Source organism: Agelaius tricolor, unplaced genomic scaffold, assembly GCF_023055355.1.
Source record: "Agelaius tricolor isolate 1412-34295 unplaced genomic scaffold, bAgeTri1.0.p SCAF_11, whole genome shotgun sequence".
Classification (NCBI taxonomy): Eukaryota; Metazoa; Chordata; class Aves; order Passeriformes; family Icteridae; genus Agelaius; species Agelaius tricolor.
Window position 1 is genome coordinate 480989 of NW_027269271.1, and position 23666 is coordinate 504654.

Here is a 23666-nt window from a genome sequence, read left to right on the forward strand (position 1 = left end):
CAGGGAGGCGGGGCCCGCGCCGCCGGTGGCGTGATGGTGAGCAGAGCGCGGAGCCACCGGGGCGCGCTCCGTGACCACGCCCCCTATGAACACGCCCGGCGCCGAGGTCACGCCCACATCGTGTGGGCCACGCCTATTCCACTCAGGGCCCGCCCCTTCTGCGGAGAGCTTTGGGTGTCGCCGCTGTCCCTTCCCTTCCCTTCCCTTCCCTTCCCTTCCCTTCCCTTCCCTCTTTGCCGCCGAGGAAGGCAGAAATGCCCAGTAGGCCGCCGTTCCCTGCTGCCGCCATGGCCCTCCGGGGCAGCCCTGCCCCTGGCGGGGTCCCAGCTGGAGCAGGGCCTGGACACAGCGGACCCCACAGCTGCCCCCCAGACTCCCCAGCGTGTTATTAAATGCGGGTCCATGCCGACGGTGCAGAGTGCCCGGGCCCCGGGAGCTGCAGATGTGCCCCACCTGCCCCAGCCCGCTGAGGCACGGCTGGGATGGGCCACAACGCACTCTGAGCACGGAGCGGCCATCCGAGGGGACAGGCAGAGAGACACCAATTCCAGGACACGAACAAAGCCCTTCCTCGTCTTGACACGCTCAGCAGTGATGAGGCATCCATCCTCTGTCGCAGGCAGGAGGAGCACGCGGGAGACCAGCCAGTCTCTGCGGGGCACAGCCACCATCCCTGCCCTCCCCTTTCCCAGACACCTTTCCCTTTCTCCGGCCCTGCTGCTGCACATGTCCTGCCATGGATGCTGAGCCTCAGAGCATCCTCCCTCCCACCCGCTGGGACAGACAGCTAGTCTGGGTCAGCCAGCTGCTCCCTCGATCATCCTGGCTCCAAGTCTCGGGCTGTTCCTGTGTTCCACACCACATCCCAGGCACACAGTGCAGCTCCAGAGCCCCCCAGCCCTGGGGTGCCCTCAGGGGAGGCAAGCTGAGCTGCCTGCAGAAGCGCCACAAGGAAACCATGCAGCCAGATCACATACCAAGTGTCTCTTCAGCGGGTTGGCCCCTACACATAAGTGCATCTACTGAATATACACATGCCTTAGCCACGGGATAGTGGGAACTGTGCCACGCGCGCCTGCTGGTGCTGAGCTAGTGCGTACAAGAGTGTGGAGGGCTCCATGGACCCTCCAAGTCCACAGTTCCTCCTGCCCAGCCACAGGAGGGTTTGAGTTTGGGGCCTGGTGGGTCACCTGCCAGGGCCCATGGCTTTGGCACCTACCCAGTTTGCTCAGAATGCTGGCAGCTTCAGGAGCACAGACAGGTGCCAGAATGCTGTGGGATGCTCAGGGTGGCAGAGCTCAGCTCAGGGGCTTCAGCTGGATTGTGATCCCAGGCTGAGAGCCAGGGAGAGCTGGAGCGCCCTGCTCCATGCCCATGGGGTTGTTGCAGGCATGGGCAGCAGGCAGCTGCCAATGAAACTCTGCTATACACATTCTTCTCCTGGCAGATGAAGATGTGGGTTAACTCTGGGGGAGGAGGACCTGGAGATTTCCCTATGGAACTAAAAGGTACTAGCATCCTGCTGCCAGCTGCCATGCATCACCTATGGGGCATCCAAAATGCATTTCTTGGGCAGTTGAGCTGCCCTGGAGTGGCTGTGGTCAGTGAGGGAATGTCCCCTCGGCACAGGATGCCCGCTCCGCCCCGGCTGCACACTCCAGCAGCTGGGTGAGGTGCCAGGAGCACCCCCAGTCTTCTCCCTGTGCAGCTGGGGCTGGCCAGCAGGGAGGGTGCTTCCTGCCTCTCCATGTGGCATGTCCAAAGCCCCGAATGTCCACGGAGTCTTTGTTTTCACCCCGCGATCGCACAGCCAGAGGCTGCTCCCAACTCCTCCTGAAGCAGGTGGTGGCTGCTGGTCTGTCCCTGCTCCAGCGGGCACACACTTGCACACATCCCTTCCCCAGGCACCTGCCCTGTGTGTGGGCCGAGCTTCCTCATGGAGAAAGTCCAGCTGAAGTTTGTCCCCTTCAGCCGGGCAGGAGAATCCACTCTGTCCTGGTCCCTGTCACCAGGAACAGGCTGCACCAATAAATAACCCTCCCCCAGCCACTGCCGGGCTCAGGTCCGCGGGGAAGAGGGAGATCTGAGCTGTCCCACACCGAGGGGCTTTGCTGTCCTTGGGGGCCTCCTGTGAGGCCTCACTGCACAATGAGAACAAGAGCAGCTGCTCCGGGTTTATGGCTAAGTCCGAGTGAAGTGGCTTCGGTTTGCATCTGGGGCTCCTCTGGGCACAGGGAAGGATGGGACCAGGACAGGCAGGAGCCGAGGGTTATTCTTCACTGGCTGAGTCCTGGAGAAGACGATGGATGTCCTGGAAGGAGGGACGATCTTTAGTGTCCCGTCTCCAGCAGCTGAGCATTAGCTTATAGACTGAGTCAGGGCATAGCATGGGCTGGGGAAGGTAGGTCTGCAAAACAAAAAGCAGAAATGGCAAAGAGAGAATTACTGCCTCAGAAACCAATGTGCAAACTGCTCCTGGAGAGCCCCATATCTCAGGGTGCCCCATCTCTCCATGGGGGCTGTGCTGCCATGTGCCCAGGGGCAAGATGACCCCAGATGGCACAGTGAGGCAGCTGGGGACACCTGCCTCTGTCCCTCAGACCCTAAAAGCTGCAGTGGGGTCAGTGAGCAAGCAGTGCCTTGGACTGTGTGAAGTGCAGCATTTGCCACGATGGGCCCTTCACCAGGACTCCTTCTGGAGAAGTTCCTGTCCCATAGCTGCCTCACAGCTAAGCTCCCTATCTGGTCACCTTAAAGACTCTCCCCAGGCCCCCGATGTCCTAGGTCCACCCCTGTCCCGTCCATCCCATCCCGTCCCTACCTGCCGGCCCTGGTCGCGGAAGAACTCGCCGGTGTTCTCGATGACCTGCTCGTCAGACATGTGGGAGTAGGGCTGCTCCCGGCACAGCGTGAAGGTCTCCCACAGCGTCACTCCGAATGCCCACACGTCACTGGCCGTTGTGAACTTGCCCTGGCCAGAGGGAGCAGAGCAGGGTCAGGCATGGGCTTTACCCAGAAGTTCCAGGTGCTCAGGGATCAAAACTTCATTCTGGATGCTTCAGCATCCAGGTCTAGTCCCAGAGAGGTGCTTGGCCCCACAGACCTGCTTTCTGCCTGAGGCCAGAGCCTGGTGAGCTCCAGGTCTGGCTGGCAGTGACTGCTCTGGACTTGCCAAGGACCCAGCTCCTGGCAAAGGTAAAAACCAACATTGCTCCCTCTTCCAGGCCTGACCACGGCCAGGATAAAACGCCAAGCATCCCGTTTAAAGGATGTCCTGCACTGGGACATTAAAAATCACCACAGTCCCCCCAGCCTGCCTCAAAAAGCTGCCACCACTCCCGCTGTCCCCATGCTTCATCCCAAATCTGGGCTGCAGTGAGCAGAGACCTCCCCCTCCCTCCTGCACCCCCCAGCCCAAGGAAGCAGGGCAGTGAGCATCCCCAGAGCCATGTCAGTGTCCATCAGAGGAGCCCCGGCCCCGTGTACCAGCAGGATGCTCTCCCAGGACATCCAGCGGATGGGGAGCACCGCCCGGCCCTGGATGCGGTAGTAGTCCCCACTGTAGAGGTTCCTGCTCATCCCAAAGTCGGCAATCTTGATGGTGTAGTGCTTCCCCACCAGGCAGTTGCGTGTGGCCAGGTCCCGGTGCACAAAGTTGAGGGATGAGAGGTACTTCATGCCCGAGGCGATCTGGGTGGCCATGAACCGCAGGTCACTGTTGGGGGCACACGGGACGAATGAGCAGAAGGAAGGAAGGACAACAGCCAGAAGGTGCATGGCGCCAGGCAGGGTGTCCCAGGAGCAAGCAGCACTGCCTGCCCCTGCTCTCCCAGGCAGCCCTACCTGATGGTGGGTGTGTGGGCAGCAGCAGTGCCGCCTGCCTGCTGGCGGGACAGGAACTGGTTGAGGTCCCCATTCTCCATGTACTCGGTGATCATGCACAGGGGGTCATCTGTGATGCACACCGCCAGCAGCCGGATGATGTTGGGGTCCTTCAGCCGCGACATGATCTTGATTTCCTTCAGAAAATCATTCCTTTCCGGAACAGAAACCACACAGATGGGATAGACAGACCCAGAGGGCCACAGAGGTGAGTACAGACTGGCCAAGAGTGCCACCCGCCCACCCAAGCCTCCTGAAGACCTGTGGGCCACTTCCGCTGGGACTAGAGAAGATGAGCTGCAGGGTGGGCTCAGCAGGTAGGTAGGCACTGGGGAACTGGTTAGGACCAAGGATCCTGACGTGTGACAGCCCAGCATCCCCAGAGAGCTCAGGTGTGTGGTCCTTGCAGCTGCACTGACTGAGCATATGGCCGATGGAGACGCGGAATGCTTTCCAAACATCCCAGCTCTCCTGGTGAGGCTTTGCACATGGGCAGTGCTGGGGTGTGTGCCCCCCTCAGCCCCTACCTGGCATTCTTGTTGGCATCTGCCCGCAGCATCTTCACAGCCACCAGCATGGGGCGGTCAGAGCTGCCATCCAGGCCCTCCAGGGCAAAGTCCTTCCCTGTGAACTTCTCCATCCCTTCCACTTCACAGAGGTGAACCTGGGGGAGCAAGGGGCAGCCATTACATTGCTAACTGACAGCCTTCCACAGCCCCTGCGAGCTGGGAAGAACTTTGCCTGAGTCCTGCTCAGAGCAGGCCCAGTTCCCGCTCACCTCCCCAAACTGGCCTTCCCCCAGCTTCTCCTTGAAGGTCAGCAGCTTCCTGGGGAACTCCTCGACGGCCACATCCTTGCCAGCAAGCAGGTCCATGGTGAGGGCTGGCACTGAGTAGGTATTGCCGCCCGTCACACCCTGCAGGTTCACAATGTCGGCCTCGGCGTAGTGCGGGACGCCCTCAGGGACGCTGGCCTGCGATGGCTTGGTGGGGCTGCTGCAGCCTAGGGGGACACAGCGGGGCCAGCCCTGCCATGGGTGTCCTGCCCTGCACCCTCTGCTCCCTGGGGCTGCTCACACTCTGCCCCTTCTGCCCCAGAGCCCCCGCAGGGCTGCCTTCCTGCAGGCAGCGCAGGCTGCTCCACTCTTTCCCCACCAACGGCAAACATCAACCAAGCCCTGAGCACCAGGGGAGCGGAGATCGATGCCTGGCCTCCACATCATTGAGGAAGAGGTGCCAGAGCATCCCAAGGATAACAGTGGGATACAGCTTAGTCTGGCAGTGGATGTCACTGATGGCTCTCAGTCACAGGCTTTTTGTGACCTTCATGGGGGATGCATGGGGACTTGTGTGACCTCTCCCTCTGTGACAAAATGTTTGGGGAGTGGCCAAAAGCTGGGGCTGGAGAGAGGGGGCTGCAGCAGGCTCAGTGAATGGTGTCCTGGCTGTCACCTGTGAGACGGCTGTGAGCATGCAGGGTGTCCTGGCTCTCACCTGTGTCCTCCTCCCCCGCGGTGAACTCAGGCAGCTTGCGGATCAGGCGGGAGGGCTCCTGGTAGTCGGGTCCCAGGGGGAAGATGCGGTCATAGGTGGAGCTGGACTCCTGCTCGCTGGGGGAGGAGGAGCGGTTGTGGTTGAACATGCTGGATTCACTGGGCAGGGAGAGGCTGACGGTCATTTCATCATCCAGCATCCTCCGTGATGCCTGTGACAGCAGGGCAAGGGAGGAGAGAGGTGGGGTTCCCCACAGCATGGGCAGGATGGTACCAGGGATGTGACCAAACCTCCTCTCTAGTGCCTTGTCCCTAGGTTGCCATCCCTGCCTGAGTTTGTCCTCATGTTCCCCCCTTCTCTTGTCTGCCTCTATGGAAAAGGGTTTAACTTCATCAGTTCTGTGAGTGACCTTGTTTAGGTGGTGGCTGTGGTGAGAACCCTCCACATCCAGGCTCCTGTTCCCCAGATCAGCTTCAGGACAGAGGGATGGATAAACAGGAAAGTTCCAAAGTCACCACCCTGCTCAGCTAAGTCCCTTTCCTTGGGAGATGGGTGAAAAGCCTTTCTGAGGAGGGGAAGGGAGCATCAGCCCTTGCATGGAGTCTGTTTTCTCCGTGCTGAGCTCCCAGAAGAACCTGCCCAGAATGACCCCAACACCACAAGGCACCTCACCAGCCACACCACCCTTGCCCACCTTCTCCAGCATCTTCTGCCAGAACTGCCGCCACAGTATGATGACAATGATGGCCACCAGGATGAAGATGATGGCCACCAGGCACCCGATCAGGATGCGCGTGTTGCTGTCGTCTACCTTGAGTGTGGGGTCTAGCCGGAGAAGGGGACAGAGAGGGCCGGTCACAGTGGGGAATGGGGAGACCCCCTGCCCCTTTCCTGCGTGGGATGGGGCACAGTGCCCACCCAGCACAGGGTGACATTGCTTCCCATGCTTACCGTAAGTGGTGGGGACCATGGGTGCCTCGGCAGGGGGCACTGAGTTGTTGTACATGGCTGCATCTGGCCAGGGAGAAGAGATCAGGGTGGGGGTGTGGATGGCCCACAGCCCTGCTACCTCCTTGAGCCTCCCACCCAGGAGAGCCTGGTCCCCATGAGGCTCATGGCAACCAGTACCTGACTGGAAGGTGATCTCACTGAACATCATCCATGTGTCGGCGAAGTAGTACTGGCACTTGATGGCGCTGGCCATGCGGTGGAGCAGAGGCACGGTGACGAAACGGGCGCTGGGGTTCACATCATCCAGCACCAGCACCGAGGACACGGCGCTAGGCTCCCACTCGCTGGCGTCGGCGCGGAAGTAGCACTGCACCTCCTTGAAGATCTTCACACCTTTGGCGAACATGTTGTTGCAGTGGACCTGTGGGGCAGCCTGTCAGCACAGCCACCGAGGGGCACAGGGAGGGTGACAGGGCGGGGGGGGTGAGGACCTTCATGGCGGTGAAGTTCCTGATGCGGTCAAACTCGAAGGTGATCTCCACATAGCCGCCTGCCGTGCTCTCATTGCGCCAGCCCACATAGTCGTAGCCTGGCCAGACATGGTACTCGTGGGTCTGCGTGAAGTCGTCCAGCCCCGACACCCCGTCCGTCAGCTGGCCCAGGCCCTCTGTCATGCTGGCATGTGCAAAGGGACAGAAGGAGCATGACTCTTGCCAGTCCCACAAACCTGCAGCACCCAGCACCCTCTGGCAGCTCCTCACGGGCTCCAGGACACTCAGGGGGGGATTTTGTTCCTGATGTTCTCTCTCAAAAAGGCTGTGGGGCACTTAACATGTGGTGCAGCTAGAGCAAATCCAGGGGAAGGGCAGGAGCTGCTTCCCTCACGATGTGCAGCCTTCCCAGGCTGGCCATGTCCCCTACCTCAAGGACACTGCAAGCATTTGCTCTGCTGAGGATCAGCCTGAAAATGCCCCTCACCTGCTGCCCAGCATGGCACGCAGTCCTCACCTGTACCCAAAGGCCCCGTCGTACACTGAGTCATTCAGGTAGATGATGGTGCCCCCAGGAAGGATGAGCTGCTGCCCGACCGGCGCATTGTAGGACACCAGCCCATCTGCAGGGAGGGAAGGGTAAGTGCATGGACACCCCGCCAATCCCGGTGCTGCAGGACAGACAGCCCCCACTGGGATGGCCAGCACCCCAGCATGGGGACACAGGGACAGGCAGGGGACCGCAGCACACACCCAGCCAGGCGCAGCCGTACAGCTCCACGCGCAGGCAGACGTTCATGGAGTGGTCGGTGACAGGGATGAAGCGGACAAAGCGGGCGATGAGGGGAGGCTCCAGGTCCTTGAGGACGATGTCGTAGGTGTTGGTGTTTCCATCCAGCACCTAGAGAGAGAGAAGCATAGTGGGGATGGGCAGGAGGAGCCTCCTCACCCACCACCCAATGCAGCCCCCACCCGTCTCCTCACCTGCTTCCCGTGCCGGTTCCTCCAAGAGATCCAGCGGGTGCCATCCCGGCTGTAGTTGATTTTATACATGGGGGCAAACTCATTGCCATGGCCCTTGGCGTGGCGCCCCTGGGTGCCCACCAATGTGATGAAGTGCAGGGCTTGCAGGTCAATCTGCAGGAACTCCTTAAGGTCATTTGGCTCCACTGGGGTCTTGGGGCACCAGGCTCCATCGCCCTCCTCCGAGTCCAGCCTGAGAGCCCAGAGTGGAGGAGCTGTTTGCAGGTGGCTGAGGCCAGCCCCATGTCCCCCTTCTCCCTCCATGCTAGCCCAGACCCTGCTGTGGCTATTGCAGGAGGGTGCCCACACTCACCGTCCGTACTTGGCGGCTGTGGAGTCAGACCAGTGGCTGGAGGCTGAGATGTCCTCGTCAGGGATGTGCCCACCCGACATTCCCAAGGGGTACCGACACACTGCTGCAATGACACCAGCAGGGCACTGAGCAGGAGGGAATCCCTCCATGGAAATGGCCTGGGCTGGGGCACATCCACTGTGCCCCAGGGCAGCACTCTCCATCCCTCTGGCTCACAGAGAGAGGACAAAGCAAGGCAGGGACAGTCCTGCCAAAGCAGGCACCTTCTCAAGCAAGTGAAGCCTCTGGCCAGAAGCAGATGCCAGCCCAGCTCCAAGTGAAGTAGGAAGAAGGGGAGGTGGCTCCAAGGCCTAACAGGCACGCAGGGCCCTGTCCCCAGGGATCTCCTCAGCCTTGCTGGCAAGGATCTTGGCTGTGGTGGACAGCCTGGGAGCTGGCACTGCTGTCCCCATGCTCCAGGGGGGCCACTTGCCCAGAAACCTCACTGCAGCAACTGTGCCACACTGCTCGCTGCTCCCTGTCCCTGCCTGAGGGAACAAGTGACCAAGACAGGCACTCATCCTCCCTGATGACCCCTCAGCTCCCACCCCCAGCCCTGCTCCTGGCTGGGCTGCAAGTGGAAAAGTACCCGGGGTGGCAGGCGGGCTGCACCCCCGAGTGGCAACCGACTCCTTCAGCACCGCATCCTCACTGCTTCACAGGAGTTATTTTTTCACGCCTGGCTGCCAAGAGCACTGCTGAAAGGGCGGCTTGTTTGGCTGTGTTTACCGTCTGGCTGCCGGCTCCAGCCCACCGCGGTTCTGCCACACACCACCCCGAGCAAACAGCCGCACCGAGGGGGCAAGGACGGGCAGGACACTGCGCCTGGGCCGCCTCCTACCCCACAGCCCCCGGCCCGCCTGGCACTGCACCCACAAAGAACCCACGTCCCATTGTGTCACCATCCCCGGGACCCCAGACACAGGGATCATATCCTGCATCAGGCAGAAGGATGAGTGCATCTTCATCGTGAGCTTTGGCACAGGGGGAGCATCTCTTGTCTCTTGCTGTCACACTTGTCGTGCTCTGCAGAGCACAGCTCCTGCTGAATTCCCGTTCAATTCTTGCCAAACACAGGGCCAGCCCTGTGTTTTTGTCTTGGTAATGACAATCCTGGCCAGGCAAATCCAATCCTGCCAGCCATTGATGTTTGCAGGAGAAACAGGATTGCCTCCCTAAATAAGCACAGTGCAACCTCCAGGGAAGACCCAGCTAACTCCTCCCACAGATGGAAGAAGCCTTTGGAGGGACTTGTTAAAGGAACTCCCTGGGGAAACCCTGGGAAAACCTGGGCTCTGTCCATCCCTGCAGCACAGGATGGGGCTGAGCCCTGCAGGAACAGCCATCTAAACACACTTGTGCTGCTGGCTGGCGCAGTGTTGTGGTTTCTGAGCAGAAGCCAGGCACCCAGTCAAGCCACTTCACCAAAGCCAGCCTTGATTTGCTGCAAAACCCCCAGAGAAGGCACAGCCCAGCAGAGAAAACAATAGCTTGGCACCTGGGCAGCCTCCAGCCTCAGTGAGCCCCCATGGGCAAGGGCCCCGCTCAGAGCCCAGGGCTGAAGCGCTTTGCCATGTCCAGCACCCTGCCAGCTGCCAGGGGCCACACAGCACCTGTGGCACACTGCGGGGGCTCTGAAGGTCACTGCAGGTGCCCAAGTGAGGTGCAGGACAGCAGAGTGACCAGGCAGGTGCAGGCTTGGGGGCCATCACAAACTGCTCCCAGAGCTGAGAAAATCCCAGAGATGATGGAGACGATGCGAGTCCAAACTTGGCCATCTGGCAGGAGCAGAGACCAGGGAAATGAAATTATGGCACCAGCAGCCACCTGGTCCCTGTCTGACTTACCGGGGTTGACCTGGGCTCTGGCAGCACGTGGCATGTGCAGCAGCAGCAGTGGCAGCAGTGGCAGCAGTGGCAGCAGGGCCGGTCTGGTGGCCGACATGTCAGCAGGCCTGTGGAGACAGAACCAGGGCTCGTCACACTGAGGCAGCCGAGGAGGAGGCAAACACCAGCCCTGCTTGGGGCAGCCAGCTGAGGGTGGGAGCACTTCTCCTGCACTAGACCCTGTGTCCCCACCTCAGCCTCAGAGGAGGAACAGAGCCCCAAGCTCAGATCTGTGGTGGTGGTCACAGGGATGCCAGACCCCACCCCTGGGAGCCATGGTGTGCCACATCCACATGGAATGGCCACACGACCCGCGGGAAGCTCCCTGGGGCCAGCACTGGCCACCTCCACCGCAGGGCACAAAGGCTCTGGCCTGGCCACCCACCCTTGGCTGCCTTTGAAAGAAGAAGTTGCACAACCCCATCACATCAGACAATAATAGCAGGGTGCCAGAGCAGTTTCCTGCCTGCTGGCTTCGAGAGAGGAGAGCAGATAATCACCCGAGATTTACAGGGTATTTACTGGGATAGCTCCCCATGGCAGAGTGATGCCAGGGCCTTGTGTGACACAGAAAAGTGTGACAGAGGGCGTGGGAGCCACCTTGCACCCTCTGCCTCGAGGGGAGCATGGGATGGGGCTGGAGGGGACCTGGGGGTCCTGGGAACGGGGCTTGGGGAGAAAAAGGACTGGTGCTGCCGGGCCTCTCCTCAGAGGGGACAAGGGGACCTCCCCAGGACGTGCCTGCCCTTGTGTCAGGGCTGTCACCACAGCCATGGCCTTGGCCCTGGCTAGCCCTCAGCTGCCAGGAGCTCCCAGGGCCCGAGCAGCTCCCACTGTGCCCACACACCTCTGGGCCACCACCATGAGGCGTGGCACCATGCCAGGGGAAGCACCAGGGACACCCCTAAACGTCACCAGCCCTGCCTCAGGCTCCCTGAGCCCCCCTTATCTGCCAAGAGGACACTTTCAAACCAGTACCAGATGCAATCAGTTCTCTTTCTATTTAAAAAGGCTGTTTTAATCTAGTTTAAATGCACATTAACCTTTGAGAGAGCAACCTTCTAACCTGGGGGTTAAAAGGACTGCAGCTCCTGGCCAAACAGGGCCTGGCTGCTGGGGTAAATTCCAGCCAAGCCCACTGCACCAGGGATGTCTGTCCTGGCTGGCACCTCCCTGAAACAGCCCAGCCACTGATGCTGCAGGTGAATGCCTGATTGTGTCCCTGCATCACCCCACGGCCTTGTCCCCACTACAGAGAGAAAGGCTAAACACACCCAAAGCAGCTGCCCACATCCCACAGAGCCAGCTGGGAGGTGCCGGGTATGGCCCTGGGCGCTGCCACAGCTGGGGCTTGGCATGGCAGGAGCGAGAGCGGAGCTTGCTGTGGCCACACCAGCACCCAGGGGGAGAGCAAAACCCCAGGAGCTGCCACCTGCCCTCTGCAAGGAGCTCTCTGCACCCCACAGCACCCTGCTGGATTCCTGGGAGACTCTGCCAAACACCACAAGTAGACACCTCCACTTGGGATGATTCCCCCCCCGCCCCCTCACTTTTTCTAATTTTCCTTTCTTTTTAAAGCCCATATGTGGTTGCTTTTCCCCCCCTCTATTCCCAGCTGGGAAACTGTAGCTAGTTGCAACTAACTCAGCTGCAACTGGGAATTTCAGCTGCATTGCCCAGAGGCACACAAGAAGCTCCTGCGTTTGATGACGGCCAGTTCCCCACCAACATTAAAATCTTAATTTCCTTCTGCATTCCAAAAAATATCCAGGGATATTTTCCCCACTATTCTTTCAGGCTGAGTAAACTCTTTAAGCATCAGGATATCACATGCTGTAATGTCCTGCAGGGAATGCATTTACATTTAGCCTAGTATAGGGAAATCATCCCCACGTAGCCACTGGGAAGTGCTCATCGCTCCTCAGGGGTGTGGGGCTGGGGGACAGTGTGGGGACAGTGACTCAGGCCACAAGGCTGAGGGCTAAGGGACACACGGTCAACCTCAAGGGCAGTACTGGCAGCCCAGCTGGAAATCAGTTTTGTGCCACCAGCCCTGCAAAAGGGATGGCTTTGCAACGTTTTGACTGAAAATGTTTGCTGAAATTTTTCAATCACTGGAAAGTTTTAGTGTAGACAGTTTTTGGAGCTCCTCCCTGGCATTGCCTGGGCTTTGAGTTTCCCTTGGCTGCTGCTTTTTTGTTGTTTTCCTTTCTTATTTCCCCCTTTCCTTATTCCACTGAAATAACCAAGGAAATAACTGGGGGAGAAACTAAATTCGCTTTTGTTAAGAGACAATCCCCACCCGAGCCATGATCCCTCTTGCTGTCAGCCCGTTCCAAGTGAGGTTCCCAGCTGGGCGAGGTCCCCAGCTTGCTTCCCAGGTGGGCACTGCCACCTTTGCTTCATCAGGAGGATGCATCACGCATGGGGAGGGGGCTGGATGGCAGCAGCCTGCACCCCTTGTGCACACCAGGTCCTGGACACAAGTCTGCCAGGACTTCTAGGGCTCCTGTTGCAGAGCCCCAGTCCTCACAGAGGGCTGGGGCTGCTCTCCTGCTGCGTGAGACAGGTCAAGGCCACTCAGGGAATGTCCCTGAGTGAAGACAACCTGGCTGTGAGCCCGGCCCAAGGATGTTTGGATAAGAGGGTTCAGGATCCCTGCCCCAGCTGGCACTACAGCCCCCAGCATGCCGTGCTGCTGGCAGCCTTGGTGGGAGCACAGTGCAGCATGCCGGGACCCGTAGTCCTCCTTCCTTCCAAAAATGCCATTTTAGACTTTTTCTGGGCTGGATGCAGCCCCATTTCCTGCAGCAGCAAGCGCCTCTCCAGCCACGGGCTCGCTGGCTCAGCCCGAGGCATCGCAGCTGTCCGGGGTGCGAGGAGCAGCCAGCACATCCCCATGGCTCCAGCTGCCCCGGCGAGACCTGCCAGGGGCACGGCTGGGGGCCTGGGGACACCGTTCCTGCCAGGGGCACGGCTGGGGGCCTGGGGACACCGTCCTGCGGGTGCTGCATCCTGCGAGTGCTCCCTGGCAGCCAGGCACTCCCAGCTGTCGCCCCGCTGCCAGCAGGGCTCCGCAGCAGCGCCCCAACACCACCCAGGGCTGGCAGCCACGAGTGGGCTCCCAGCACCAGCACGGGGGCACGATGCTCACGAGCACCAGGGCAATGGCCTTGTGCTCCCCTTCCCAGTGTGATCCGGTGCCTGGATAAGGGACCCTGGGGACAGCAGGGCCTCCCTGGCTGACCAGCGCTGCCGCCAGCTCTGCCAACAGACACATAGGCGGGAGCTGAGGAGGGACACCAGGAAACGCCGGCCTGGCACGAGGCACGGGGGGAACCGCTGGCGCTGTGGGGTCAGCTGGCGAAAAGAGGCCAATTGTCATCTCCCCGAGTGAGGACAGTGCCCTGCTGCTGCCCCAGACCCTTCCCGGACAGAGCTACACCTCAGCCCCTCTGCCTGGGCTCCGCCGCGGAGCCTGAGCCGTGTCCCCCCACAGCGCCAGGCCAGGAGGGTCACACATCCCCACACAGCCCTGAGGGACCCCGAGGGACTCACCGGAGCGCCGGAGGGCGGGCGGGCTCCGCGCCCCTCGCCCGGGCCAGGGGAGCCAGGTGAGGAGCGAACTTCCCCGGGCTGATGCAAGATGCCTCTGGGAGCTCGCTCGCATTCTGCGGATTCCTGGGAGCCGGCCAGAAATCCCACAATCCTACATCTCGCACATTTGGTTTCAATTAGGGAGCGGAGAAGGGGAGCCAGTCAGCGATCCGGGCTGGCGTTTCGGCAGAGGTTATTTTCCTCGGCCCGAGGGAATGTGCGCAGAGCTATAATTTACAGCAAAACCCATTCATAGCGCAAGAGAAAAAAAAAAAAAAGTCCCCGTGGCCAGCAAGGGAACTTAAAGCAATAGGCAACGTTTCACTTTCCAGTGCCTGTCCCGTGGCTGTGGCACGGCACACGCGTCCAGGACCCTCCTCCTGCACTGTGGGGCTGGGTAGGAGACCCCCAAAATGTGGGTGATGGGGACACTCCACAAGACCCCAGAGCTGGCCCAGAGGGTCCCACAATAGGCTACCCCTCTCCGGGCCCCTGGGGGAATGATTTGGGACTCCTGCACGGGCACACGTGGCCAGGACAGCAGCCAAAGGACCAACCTGGCTCAGGGCACGGGCTTGGGGCTCCAGCTCTCCGAGCTCCACGCAGAGCTCGTGGCTTCACATCATTTCCAGGCACTAGCCTGGCACGGTGGCCACCGGCTACGCAACAAGGCAGGGAGAAAATAATACTACTACTACTAATAGTAATAATAATGGGCTTACATTAATTTTTGTGCAACATCAAAAACCACAATTAAAGAACTTTTTCAAAAGAATTTTTAGACTGTTTTGGCTGTGGTGAATTCCATGCTCACATTATGGGAAGGAAATAGCACCCCCGGCAGCAGGCCACCAACTCCCAAAAAAGCTTTCCTGTCCAGCTAGACACCCCAAAGCCCCAGGGCTGTAGCCCCGCTCCTAAACCTCTTTAGCAGCATGAAGTCTCCAGACAAACCAACTGAATCACAGGCAGGGGAAGCCATGCACTGCTCCCAGCAGACACTGGTGACCCTTGTCACTGCCACCAGAGAGGGGCTGCAGCACCAGCTGACCAGCACTGCCCAGGGCGACAGAGGCACGGCATAGCTTCCCCGGGGCTGGCAGGGAGCAGGTCTGAGCAGTGCCCCATGTGCTGCCCCAGATCAGCTGGCAGGGAGAAGCACAGGCTGCCCTACGTGCACACTGGCACAAACACCAGCCAGCCTGCTACCTGAAGTGCTGCTCAAATGACTTGGCAGCAGCCAGCACCCTGGCGCTCTGCCCCAGGACCGAATGCAAAGGTGGTGGTCTGCAAAGCCCAAAAGCCAAAGGCTCGGCCATGCACAGCCCAGCCAGCCTGTGGTGAGCCAGCAGGAGACAGCACCAGCCAGGACCCCCCACGCTGCCCTGGTGGCCCTTGCAGAGTGCCTGGGGAACCAAGTGCTTGGCTGAGCCTGGGGTGCCCAGCAGTCACCTTTGCACCTGGGGGCCACGTGGTGACTTCCCCCAGAGGGAGTGGTTTGGGTCCATTCCCAGGCCTGCAAGGGAAGATTGCCTGCAAGGCAGCCATGGGGCAGTGAGAGGCTGTGGCCACATCAGGATCAGGAGAGGAGCTGGCCAAACTCTCCATCCTTCTTCCCAAACAGGAGTGGAGGCAGCACAGCTGCTCTGCCCCAGGCAGTCAGGACACCACACTCCTCGGCAGTGGGCTCATGCAGGAGCCAGAGCCCCTCCAGGAAAAGCAGAGGGCACATGGCAGTGGTGGAGGGCTCAGTGCCAGGATGATTTCACCCTGAGCACTCCAGCAGTGCAACACACCTGCCTGTTCCTACCTGCTCAAGGCTTGCCACTGTTTGCAGAAATATAAGAGGAGGGTACAATTCTCTGCTTCGTCCAGGAACACCCCAAATGAGCACTGCAGGCTAGAGGCCCTGTCTGCAGCCACCCCAGACCCTTGCTGCACTGAACAGAGCTCTTGGCATGATGCAGTTGGCTCTCTACTCCATGAGCCTCTTGGTGCAAAGTCATTGTCACTCAAACACCACAGAAGACAAACAGGAGTAACTCAAGAGTTTAATTGGGTGCTTCCAGTTGTGCAATATACAAAGGATGACCAAAAGGGAAGAAAAGAGCAATGGCAAGGACCCTATTAAAAAAAAATAGTCATGTAGATTTAAGAAAAATAAAAATTCTAGATTAAACCCAGCCCCATATCATAAAAATCCCCTCTCTGCATGTACAATGACTATTACTATACACATGTTTAAAAATAAATGCCCACAGCCTGGAGTGCAAAGGGCAGCACCACAGCTGTGCTTTGTGGCAGGGGAATCTGTAGCGTTTGGTTTTTAAATTAAAATATAAATAGAAGCATACAACATGCCAAGAACCGAGTGGGTCAAAATCCTCCTCTGCAGAGGGCCAGAGAAAGCAGGAGCAGTCCCTGCTAGGCCCAGTTATCCACCTTGGTGTGCCCCAGTTCCTGGCGGGATGGGCAGCCCTGCCTGGGCACCACTGGGCTGCCACTACACCCCGTTATTCACCAGCTCGTGGATCCCATCCTCGTCAATGATCAGCGGCGTGCGGAACTCTCGGTCCTTCACCAACTGCTCCAGGCCCTGCCAGGATGAGACTGGCTCGTTAGGAACACCCTGCACATCACCTGGCTGCTGAGCTGCCTCTGCCCCCCTCCTGTGCTGGCAGCCTGGGGGCACTGCCCCAAAAAGCTCCCCAGTGAGTTACAGTCGCTTCTGTGGCTTATCCCTCACACGTGTGCCCTGCCAGCCCGGCCCATCCCAAGGGCCCCGAGCTCTGCAGAACCAGTACTCACTTCTCCTCCGTAGGACACAAGGGGAGAAATTTCACACTGGATTGGCAGGTCGTTTGCATCCTTCAAGCTGCAGAGAACAATATACAGTCAGAAGAGTCAGGTACAGCCCAAGGGGGACACAAATAGGGCCCAACATCTGCCGAGGCCAGGCGGAGGGTCAGGGGCTGTCTGGGCCCACACAGGCCCCACCAGCACAGAGCTGCCCTGGGTTAGTTAAGCCTTGCGTGCTCTCCACAGAGGTGCCAGCTAAAGTTTAGATACCACCAGCAACTGAAAGGGAAGAGAGCTTTAGATGGGGCTTTCATGATGCCTTTCCATGTGTGTAACTACAGCAGTGCCTGTACCCCCAGCCCCGCTATTTTGATGCTGCATGGAAATGAGTCACCCATTCCTTCTCCTCCTGCAGCCCTGGGGTGATGTGAGATGCACTCACGGAGCACCTTCTCATAGAGCAAGAGGTCTTGCTTTTAGCCCTCTCTCACTTAAAGCACAACCTGAGGACATAGGGTAAGCCCTTCTGCTTACTCAGAATCACTCCCTGTGGCACTGTCTGCTCCTCCTGCCTTTGTTAGATCAACTATCTTGGCTCCTCTCTTCTGCCTGTGAGATGGACCTGGTGAGCAAAATGTCAGAACCACACCAGTGCTGCCCACTGCAGCAGCACTGCTGGGCAGGGGCCTGTGTGGGGTCCCTGACCCTGCTCCTGCTGCCACCAGCCTTCATAGGACATGCTTAGATGATCCCTGGATCTAGCTGGCATGTAAATCTGGGGGTGCAGCTGTGTGGACCCAACAAGCAGCCAGCACCCCAGGGTGCCTCTTCCCAGCCAGTGGCCACAGCAGCCAGGCAGGCATGGCAGAATGCCATCTGTGACAACACTGCCTTCACCCAGGTCAAAGCTCCTTCCTCTGCCACACACTCACTCAGCCCTCTCCTGTCCCAGGTGTCAGTAAATAAAACTGACCCATCCCAACCCCCACTGGTATTTACCTTGAATGTTAGATTCAAGATAGTAGTTTTAAAAAACAATTGATATTAACTGGTAATGAAGGGTAAATGTGGGACAAGGTGCAGCCTTTCTCCTGCATGTTAACTAGTGTGATGGCTTAGTCATAAGCCTGAAAACACCTGGAGTCTGGAATTAAAACAGAGATAAAACAGCTGTATTCCACCAGGAAGTAACTGAAGATAAAGTTTCTGAAAGAGTGGAAGGGAACAAGACTGCTTACTCTGTGAGTCATTTACACTCACCAGCTCCAAGTCCCAGCACGTTTGTGCCTACAGAACATAACAGAAGAGTTAAAACTTCCCTATGTATTCCCATAAACTGTCAAGCACTGAGCCAGGGGCTTTCCCTAGTGTCATGCTCTGGATCTTCCAAACTCAAGAGCTGGAGTCACACAAAGCCCAGCTGGCTGCTGTGCTCAGATTCACACTTGCTACATCAAAGCCTGCCTGACGTTTGCTTCATGTTTTTAATCCCGTTTCAGTCTGCCTGGACGCCTGGCAGACACCAGGAGATGGCAGCCATCCCCAGCTCTGGGACCGGCTGGGACCAGTCCCTGCCGTGCTGTGACAAACAGGGGAGTGGCATCAAAGGACGTGCCAGGGTGTTTGCCAACAGCACCCTGCCTGCGGGGTGACCTTTGGGGGCTGTGTGCAGTCAGATCAGGCTGCTGCCATCCTGCATCTGTACCAACAGCATGAGCCCCATCCAGTTATCCCTGTGGAAAGGAGCCCAGCAGGAGCAGTGCTGCCTGCCCCGCCACCATGAGAAGCAGCACCCCCTGTCCCCAGGGTGACATGCCCCAGCGGCCACATGCGCCCCCAGCCCCGTTAGCCTGGCACGCTGCTCTGCCTGCAGCCCGTTAGTCCCTAAGCACAGCCCCGCCACCATGCACCTGGCACAGGGATAGTTACTTGTCATTGACATCTGCTGGGCTGGCAGCTGACCTTCCGTTTGTGATGCTACACGGGAACAAACAAGGGTTAGCAAGGGGAGAAAAACAGAGCAAAACGAGTCTGGGGTCTAGTGATCCCTAAAGAGGCCGGCGGGAGATCTTGTGGTTGAGGGATGCGTTGATGCCAGCCTGGCTGCTGCATGGACCTGCTGATGTGCTCTGTCTTAAGGGAGCCACCTCCCTCCTGCAGAGGCAACCTTGGCTGTGCAATGGAGGCTGGCAGGATTCAGTTCATAGGGGCTGAATTGAGAAGGAAAGCTGTTGCCAACTGAGCACCACTCCTGTTGTCACCACACAGGTTACACCCAGCTCTGCTCCACGGATCACCCAGGAGAGGGGACCCATAGCTGGCTGCTTCTGTGACGCTGTTATCAGTGCTGGAATTGCCACGTGCTTAATATCCAGCCCAAAAAGGAGCAGAAGTGACAGGAGAAGCAACTCACCGAGGGATGGCAGGGATGCGTGTGCCATTTTCATCCACGAAGTGCCCCCCTGCATTGAGAACCCAGCAGTGGTGCAGGGACATCAAGGCATGTCGGGCTGTGGTGGGGTTGTCCTTGCCATTCTGGCTGTCCGCATTCTTCAGGGGAGAGAACTCATCCTCGCGCAGCACCTCATACACCACAAACTTCCTGGGGGAACACAGCATGGGAGGGTGGGGTTTGGAAACGGTGGCTGCTTCCCCTGCCAGGGCGGCTGAGCTGGGCCCACAGCCCTCCCCTGACCCACACCCACCGGCTGTTTTCACAGCTGTGCAGGAGGGAGGGGAGGCCCTGGCCTGTAGGGTCAGCAGATGTTCCTCTGGCTCAGGAGCAGGGCTCAGCCCAGCAGGAGGCATGCAACACCCAAGCCTCCAGTTGCCATCCTATCCTGATCCCGAGGCATTGCCAGTGGGCACACCCTGGCACAACCCCAGAGGCTCTCAGAGCTTCCCCAGGGAGAGCCAGCAGCCAGCCTGGACCCCACAGAGAGCAAAGGACATACTTGGAAAACTGGAAGATGTCAAAGACAAACTTCTCCATCTTAATCCCGTTGGGCTTCTCAGGTTGGACTAGCTGCCCTGTAGTGATGTCCACATGTGGGATCTTCTTCTCAGCCACATGGTGCTGCAGCTGTGGTTCATAAATGCTGCAACAGGCCAAGACAGAGATGTCACTTTTCCGAGCAAGCCACATCCCCAGCTCAGACACAGCTGCAGCAGGATGGCTGCCCTGCTCTTACCCTGGCTGCCCCAAGGCACATCCCCACACGCTCATCCCCACAGCAGCCAGGAGACAGCCCCACATGCCTGCACGCTGGAAGGAGCATCCAGATACGGCCCAGAAAACTCTTATCTCAAGGAAGGGGCTGTGCAGACAGGTGGGGGTCAGACCAGCTCTGCAGGGGCCTCATCACAGCATGCCTGGAGCTCAACCAGCAGCAAGCAAGGCACAGCCAGCTCTGCTTGGCAGCAGCACTTCAGCGCCAGCACTCCTGTCATGGCACTGCAGCGGGCCCTTACTTGACCACATCTTTCAGGAAGGCAGTGGTGAAGTAGTGATTGGCGATGTTGCCCGCGTTGAAGAGCAGCCGCCCGTCGGGGCCGCGCTGCTGGGCGGTGCCCAGGGAGATCTCGCTGTACTCCACCACCTGGTACACACCGTCCACGCGGCACACCACGCCCACCGGCTCCGTGGGGTTGGTCTTCTCCACCACCTGCCCAAGGGAAGCGCTGTCAGGGAAAGGCACCCGAAGCCCCATGCTTCCAACATGCTCCCTTGGAAACAGCGGGCCCTATTTAGAAAGGCTTTCTCCTCTGCTGGGATGGTGCAGGGTTGGCGATGCAGGAGCCCTCCCCTCCCAAGTGCTTCTGGCAGTGGGGATTAGAGGAAGCTGCGATGGCAGGGCTGGGTGACAGGTGTCAGACACACCCAGAGGGCACAGCAGGATGTGGCACCAAGCTAACATGCAGCTGGCAGCAGGCACGGATATTTTTAGCCAGCTTGCTGTTCACAACCCGAAGGCTGCTGGCTCAGCAGAGATATCCCCCTGACCTTCCTCTCCTCCTTGCACCTCACACTCCTCCCTCTGGGTTATGAGATACCCCAGCAAATCCCTACCCAACGCTGCATGCAGGGGCGCAGGGCTTTCTTCTTTCTGCAGGAGCTTTATTACGCTAAGGTTTATTTCCTCTTTCTTTCATGCAGGCCAGGGGGAGAAAACTGCCTTCCCTTTCTCAGCTTAGCCTCTGAAAGCTGCAAGACCAGTAAGTCCTTTCACCTGTTTGCCAGAGCCAAGCCAAATGCAAACAAAACCTTTGGCTGTCAAGCCAATCTTTAAGTAAAGCTCTAAGTGTGCAATGTCCTGTCCACAAGACATGGAGCTGGGTTCAATGTCAGCTGCACCCAGCTGCATCCTGGTCTAGTGTCCAGGATGTCAGGCTGGGGACAGCTGGCACATTATGGCAAGGATCCTGTCTGCCTGTGCTAGCCACAGCCACCCAGAGAAGAGCTGCCCAGCATCTGGGTGTGTTCCAGGCAGCTAGGGCTCCCAAACAGCCTCTTGATCCCAGGGGGACCTCTGAGCCCTGGGCCTGTTGGTGCCGTATTCCTGTGCAAGGCAGAAGAGCAGTGCCAGGCATCCTCCAGGATGCCAAGGGCAGGCAGGACTATGGCAGCATGTGTTACTTCACCAGTGAGCTCCAGGTACTTAGCTATCTCTCCTGGTTGTGGCAAGCCAGCAAATGAAGGGATGAAGGGTGAAAAGTCTGGGAAGCCAGGCAAGGAGCAGGACAGACCCTACCCAGCTCTGAAGAAGCAGTGCCTGCGTACTCCCAAAACCATACCTTGGCCCCACAGTCTGCTCCCTTCTCCAAGCAGAACCCGATGAACCTGGGGTCAGCCACCTTCACCAGGATGTTGTCCACACAGTAGACATGGACACTGCGCACGCCCCTCCGCTCCATGTCATCCATGATGCCGTGTGAGCCCAGTGCCCGGTACAGGCCCCCGTTGCCATCTGCAGAGGGAACGCCTCACTGTCCGTCAGCCACCCACACTCACCCTCCTTCCCCACGGGCTGATGTGGAGAGCCCTCAGCCCAGCCACACCCCACCTTGGTCCTCCCTGCCAGGGCAGACACAGACACCTCCCAGCTGAGTCAGCCATGGGCCAGGTCACAGTGAAGACTGCAGTTCCAAAAGCTGTTCCTCAGCACCATGTCTCACCCCTGGCCACCAACCTGGTGCCATAGCAATCTTGCCCTTCTCCTCCAGCAGGATTTTCCCATCGAATCCCAGTGCAGGCAGCATGCCTTGCTGGAAGAAGATGACATTCTCCTTCTTCAAGCCAAAATACCGATGTTTCTGGAAGAACTCCTTGGTGGACTCCATAGTGCGGCCACTTGTCATAATGTACCTGTTGCAGAGTAGAAGACACCCAATGAGCAGGGAGGAGAGGCAGGATCTCACACCCCTCATCCCAAAAGTGGGGAATACCCAGGACATGCTTTCCCCCCTCCCCCCCCCCACTCAGGAGGATCTGACCTGCTGTGGTCCCAAGACAATGAAGGGTTTCACCCTTCCTTGCAACACATATCTCCAAAACCATACAACACCATGCATGGGACACCCAGCTGCAGTGGCCAGCTCTTGCCTTGTCTACAAAGCACCTCAGCAGCTCATCTCCTCACCCTCCATGGCTGCTGTCCTGCATGGGGACATGAAAACCTTTCCCAAAGGGCCGTGGGACTGAGTCTGACAACGTGGGACCTGCCAGTCCCACCCTGAGCCTCGAAGCACTCACTCTAAGGGGCCATGCCAATTGCAAAGCGTTGACACAAAGAGGGGCTGTGCCAGTCCATGGTCCTTGGGCTGCCAAGGGGCTCTGCACCACCCCAGGGGCTGCACAGGGAAACTGCATCAACCCAGGCTAACCTCGGGCTGCACAGGGGAACTGCACCAACCCAGGCTAACCTCGGGCTGCCAAAGGGAACTGTACCACCCCAGGCTAACCTCGGGCTGCACAGGGGAACTGTACCACCCCAGGCTAACCTCGGGCTGCACAGGGGAACTGCACCACCCCAGGCTAACCTCGGGCTACACAGGGGAACTGCATCACCCCAGAGGAGCGCGGGCTGCTGACACCCAGAGGCTATGCCAATCTACAGGACCCCGATCCAGCAATGCCGGGCGGTCCCTTCTGACACCATCCCCCGAGCCGTGTCCCCCCCAGGCCGGGGCTCACCAGGGGATGTGGCAGGGAGTGCCGTGCTGCTCCTCTGCCATCTGCTGCAGCCGCCGCAGGCGCTGGGCCTGGAGGTGGAAGAGGGTCTTGCGGGAGGGCAGCCCCACGTCGCACATGCCCTTGGGGTAGGGGACGCCGAGGCGGGTGCCCTGCCCGCCGGCCAGCAGCAGCGCGGCCACGCGGCTCGCCGCGATCTCCGCCAGCCCTGGGGGAGCAGACACGCGTGGGGCCCTCCGCGCCGGCTCCGAGCCACGCCGAGCCCCGCCGCCCCGTGCACCTACCGCGGCTCTCCCAGCGCGGCACCAGCCCGCGGTCGCGGGAGGCGCTGCCCAGCACGTCCCGCGGCACCGGCTCCATGCGCGCATCCAGCCCTGCTGCCGCCGCCGCCGCCGCCGCCCCGCCGCCGTCCCCCCGGGCGCGGCGGAAGAAGCGGTTGATCTCGGCCACGTCCATGCGGCACAGCTCGGCCGCCAGCGCCCGGCGGGCCGCGCCGTCCAGCTCGGGCCAGAAGCGCAGCACATGGTCCTGCCCGCCCGCCGCCAGCCGCTGCCGCAGCTCCGCCGCCACATCCCCCTCACCCCCGGCCGCCTCCATGCCGCCCGCCACCGCGGGGCCGCCGCCCCCCGCCGCCGCCCTTTATAGCTCCCCGCTGGCCAATGGCCGGGGCCCGTGCCACGTGGTGCGCGCAGCTCGCCCAATGGGCACCGGGGGAGGGGCGGCACCGCCCGCCCCCTTCGCGTCGCCTCCGCCAATCGGAGCGGCCGCTGCGGCGCCGGCGGGGGCGCGCGCCGCTGGCTGCCATGGCAACGCGCGCCACGTCAGCGCGCGGCCCCGGCGGACTCGGGGGCGGCGAGAGGGGAGGGAAAAACCCAAAATGCGGCCCAAAATGCGCCGGCGAGGTCCCTGCGGAGGAGGAGTCAGCCCGGCCGGGCCCGGGAGCCTCGAGGCGTCAGCAGCGATGACACACGCACCGGCGCTCCTGCCGTCATCGGGGCCGCG

The 23666-nt window shown here is 59.7% G+C and overlaps 2 protein-coding genes across 4 annotated transcripts; both read right to left on the minus strand.

Moving 5' to 3' along the window:
- Positions 1-969: 969 nt before the first annotated feature.
- On the minus strand, positions 970-14111 carry DDR2 (discoidin domain receptor tyrosine kinase 2). 2 transcript variants are annotated; one of them, XM_071435686.1, is made up of 17 exons: positions 13633-14111; positions 10040-10146; positions 8154-8256; positions 7802-8033; positions 7571-7718; positions 7335-7440; positions 6818-7001; positions 6504-6747; positions 6327-6389; positions 6070-6200; positions 5376-5586; positions 4661-4884; positions 4410-4546; positions 3844-4035; positions 3487-3715; positions 2822-2971; positions 970-2407 (listed from the first exon to the last, which is right to left on the minus strand). In XM_071435686.1, the coding sequence occupies exons 1-17, from the start codon at positions 13746-13748 to the stop codon at positions 2270-2272; spliced, it is 2715 nt and encodes a 904-aa protein (XP_071291787.1). In that variant the 5' UTR covers positions 13749-14111; the 3' UTR covers positions 970-2269. The 2 variants fall into 2 exon arrangements, with proteins under 2 accessions (XP_071291787.1, XP_071291786.1); XM_071435685.1 differs by having other exon boundaries at positions 13637-14107.
- Positions 14112-15713: 1602 nt separating this feature from the next.
- UAP1 (UDP-N-acetylglucosamine pyrophosphorylase 1) lies at positions 15714-23266 on the minus strand. Of its 2 annotated transcripts, none has more exons than XM_071435690.1 (9): positions 22949-23266; positions 22668-22735; positions 21664-21839; positions 21269-21441; positions 19946-20139; positions 19429-19572; positions 18888-19076; positions 16484-16550; positions 15714-16271 (listed from the first exon to the last, which is right to left on the minus strand). In XM_071435690.1, exons 1-9 carry the CDS (start codon positions 23234-23236, stop codon positions 16179-16181), a joined length of 1392 nt encoding a protein of 463 aa, XP_071291791.1. In that variant the 5' UTR covers positions 23237-23266; the 3' UTR covers positions 15714-16178. The 2 variants fall into 2 exon arrangements, with proteins under 2 accessions (XP_071291791.1, XP_071291790.1); XM_071435689.1 differs by having other exon boundaries at positions 22668-22872.
- Positions 23267-23666: the final 400 nt, after the last annotated feature.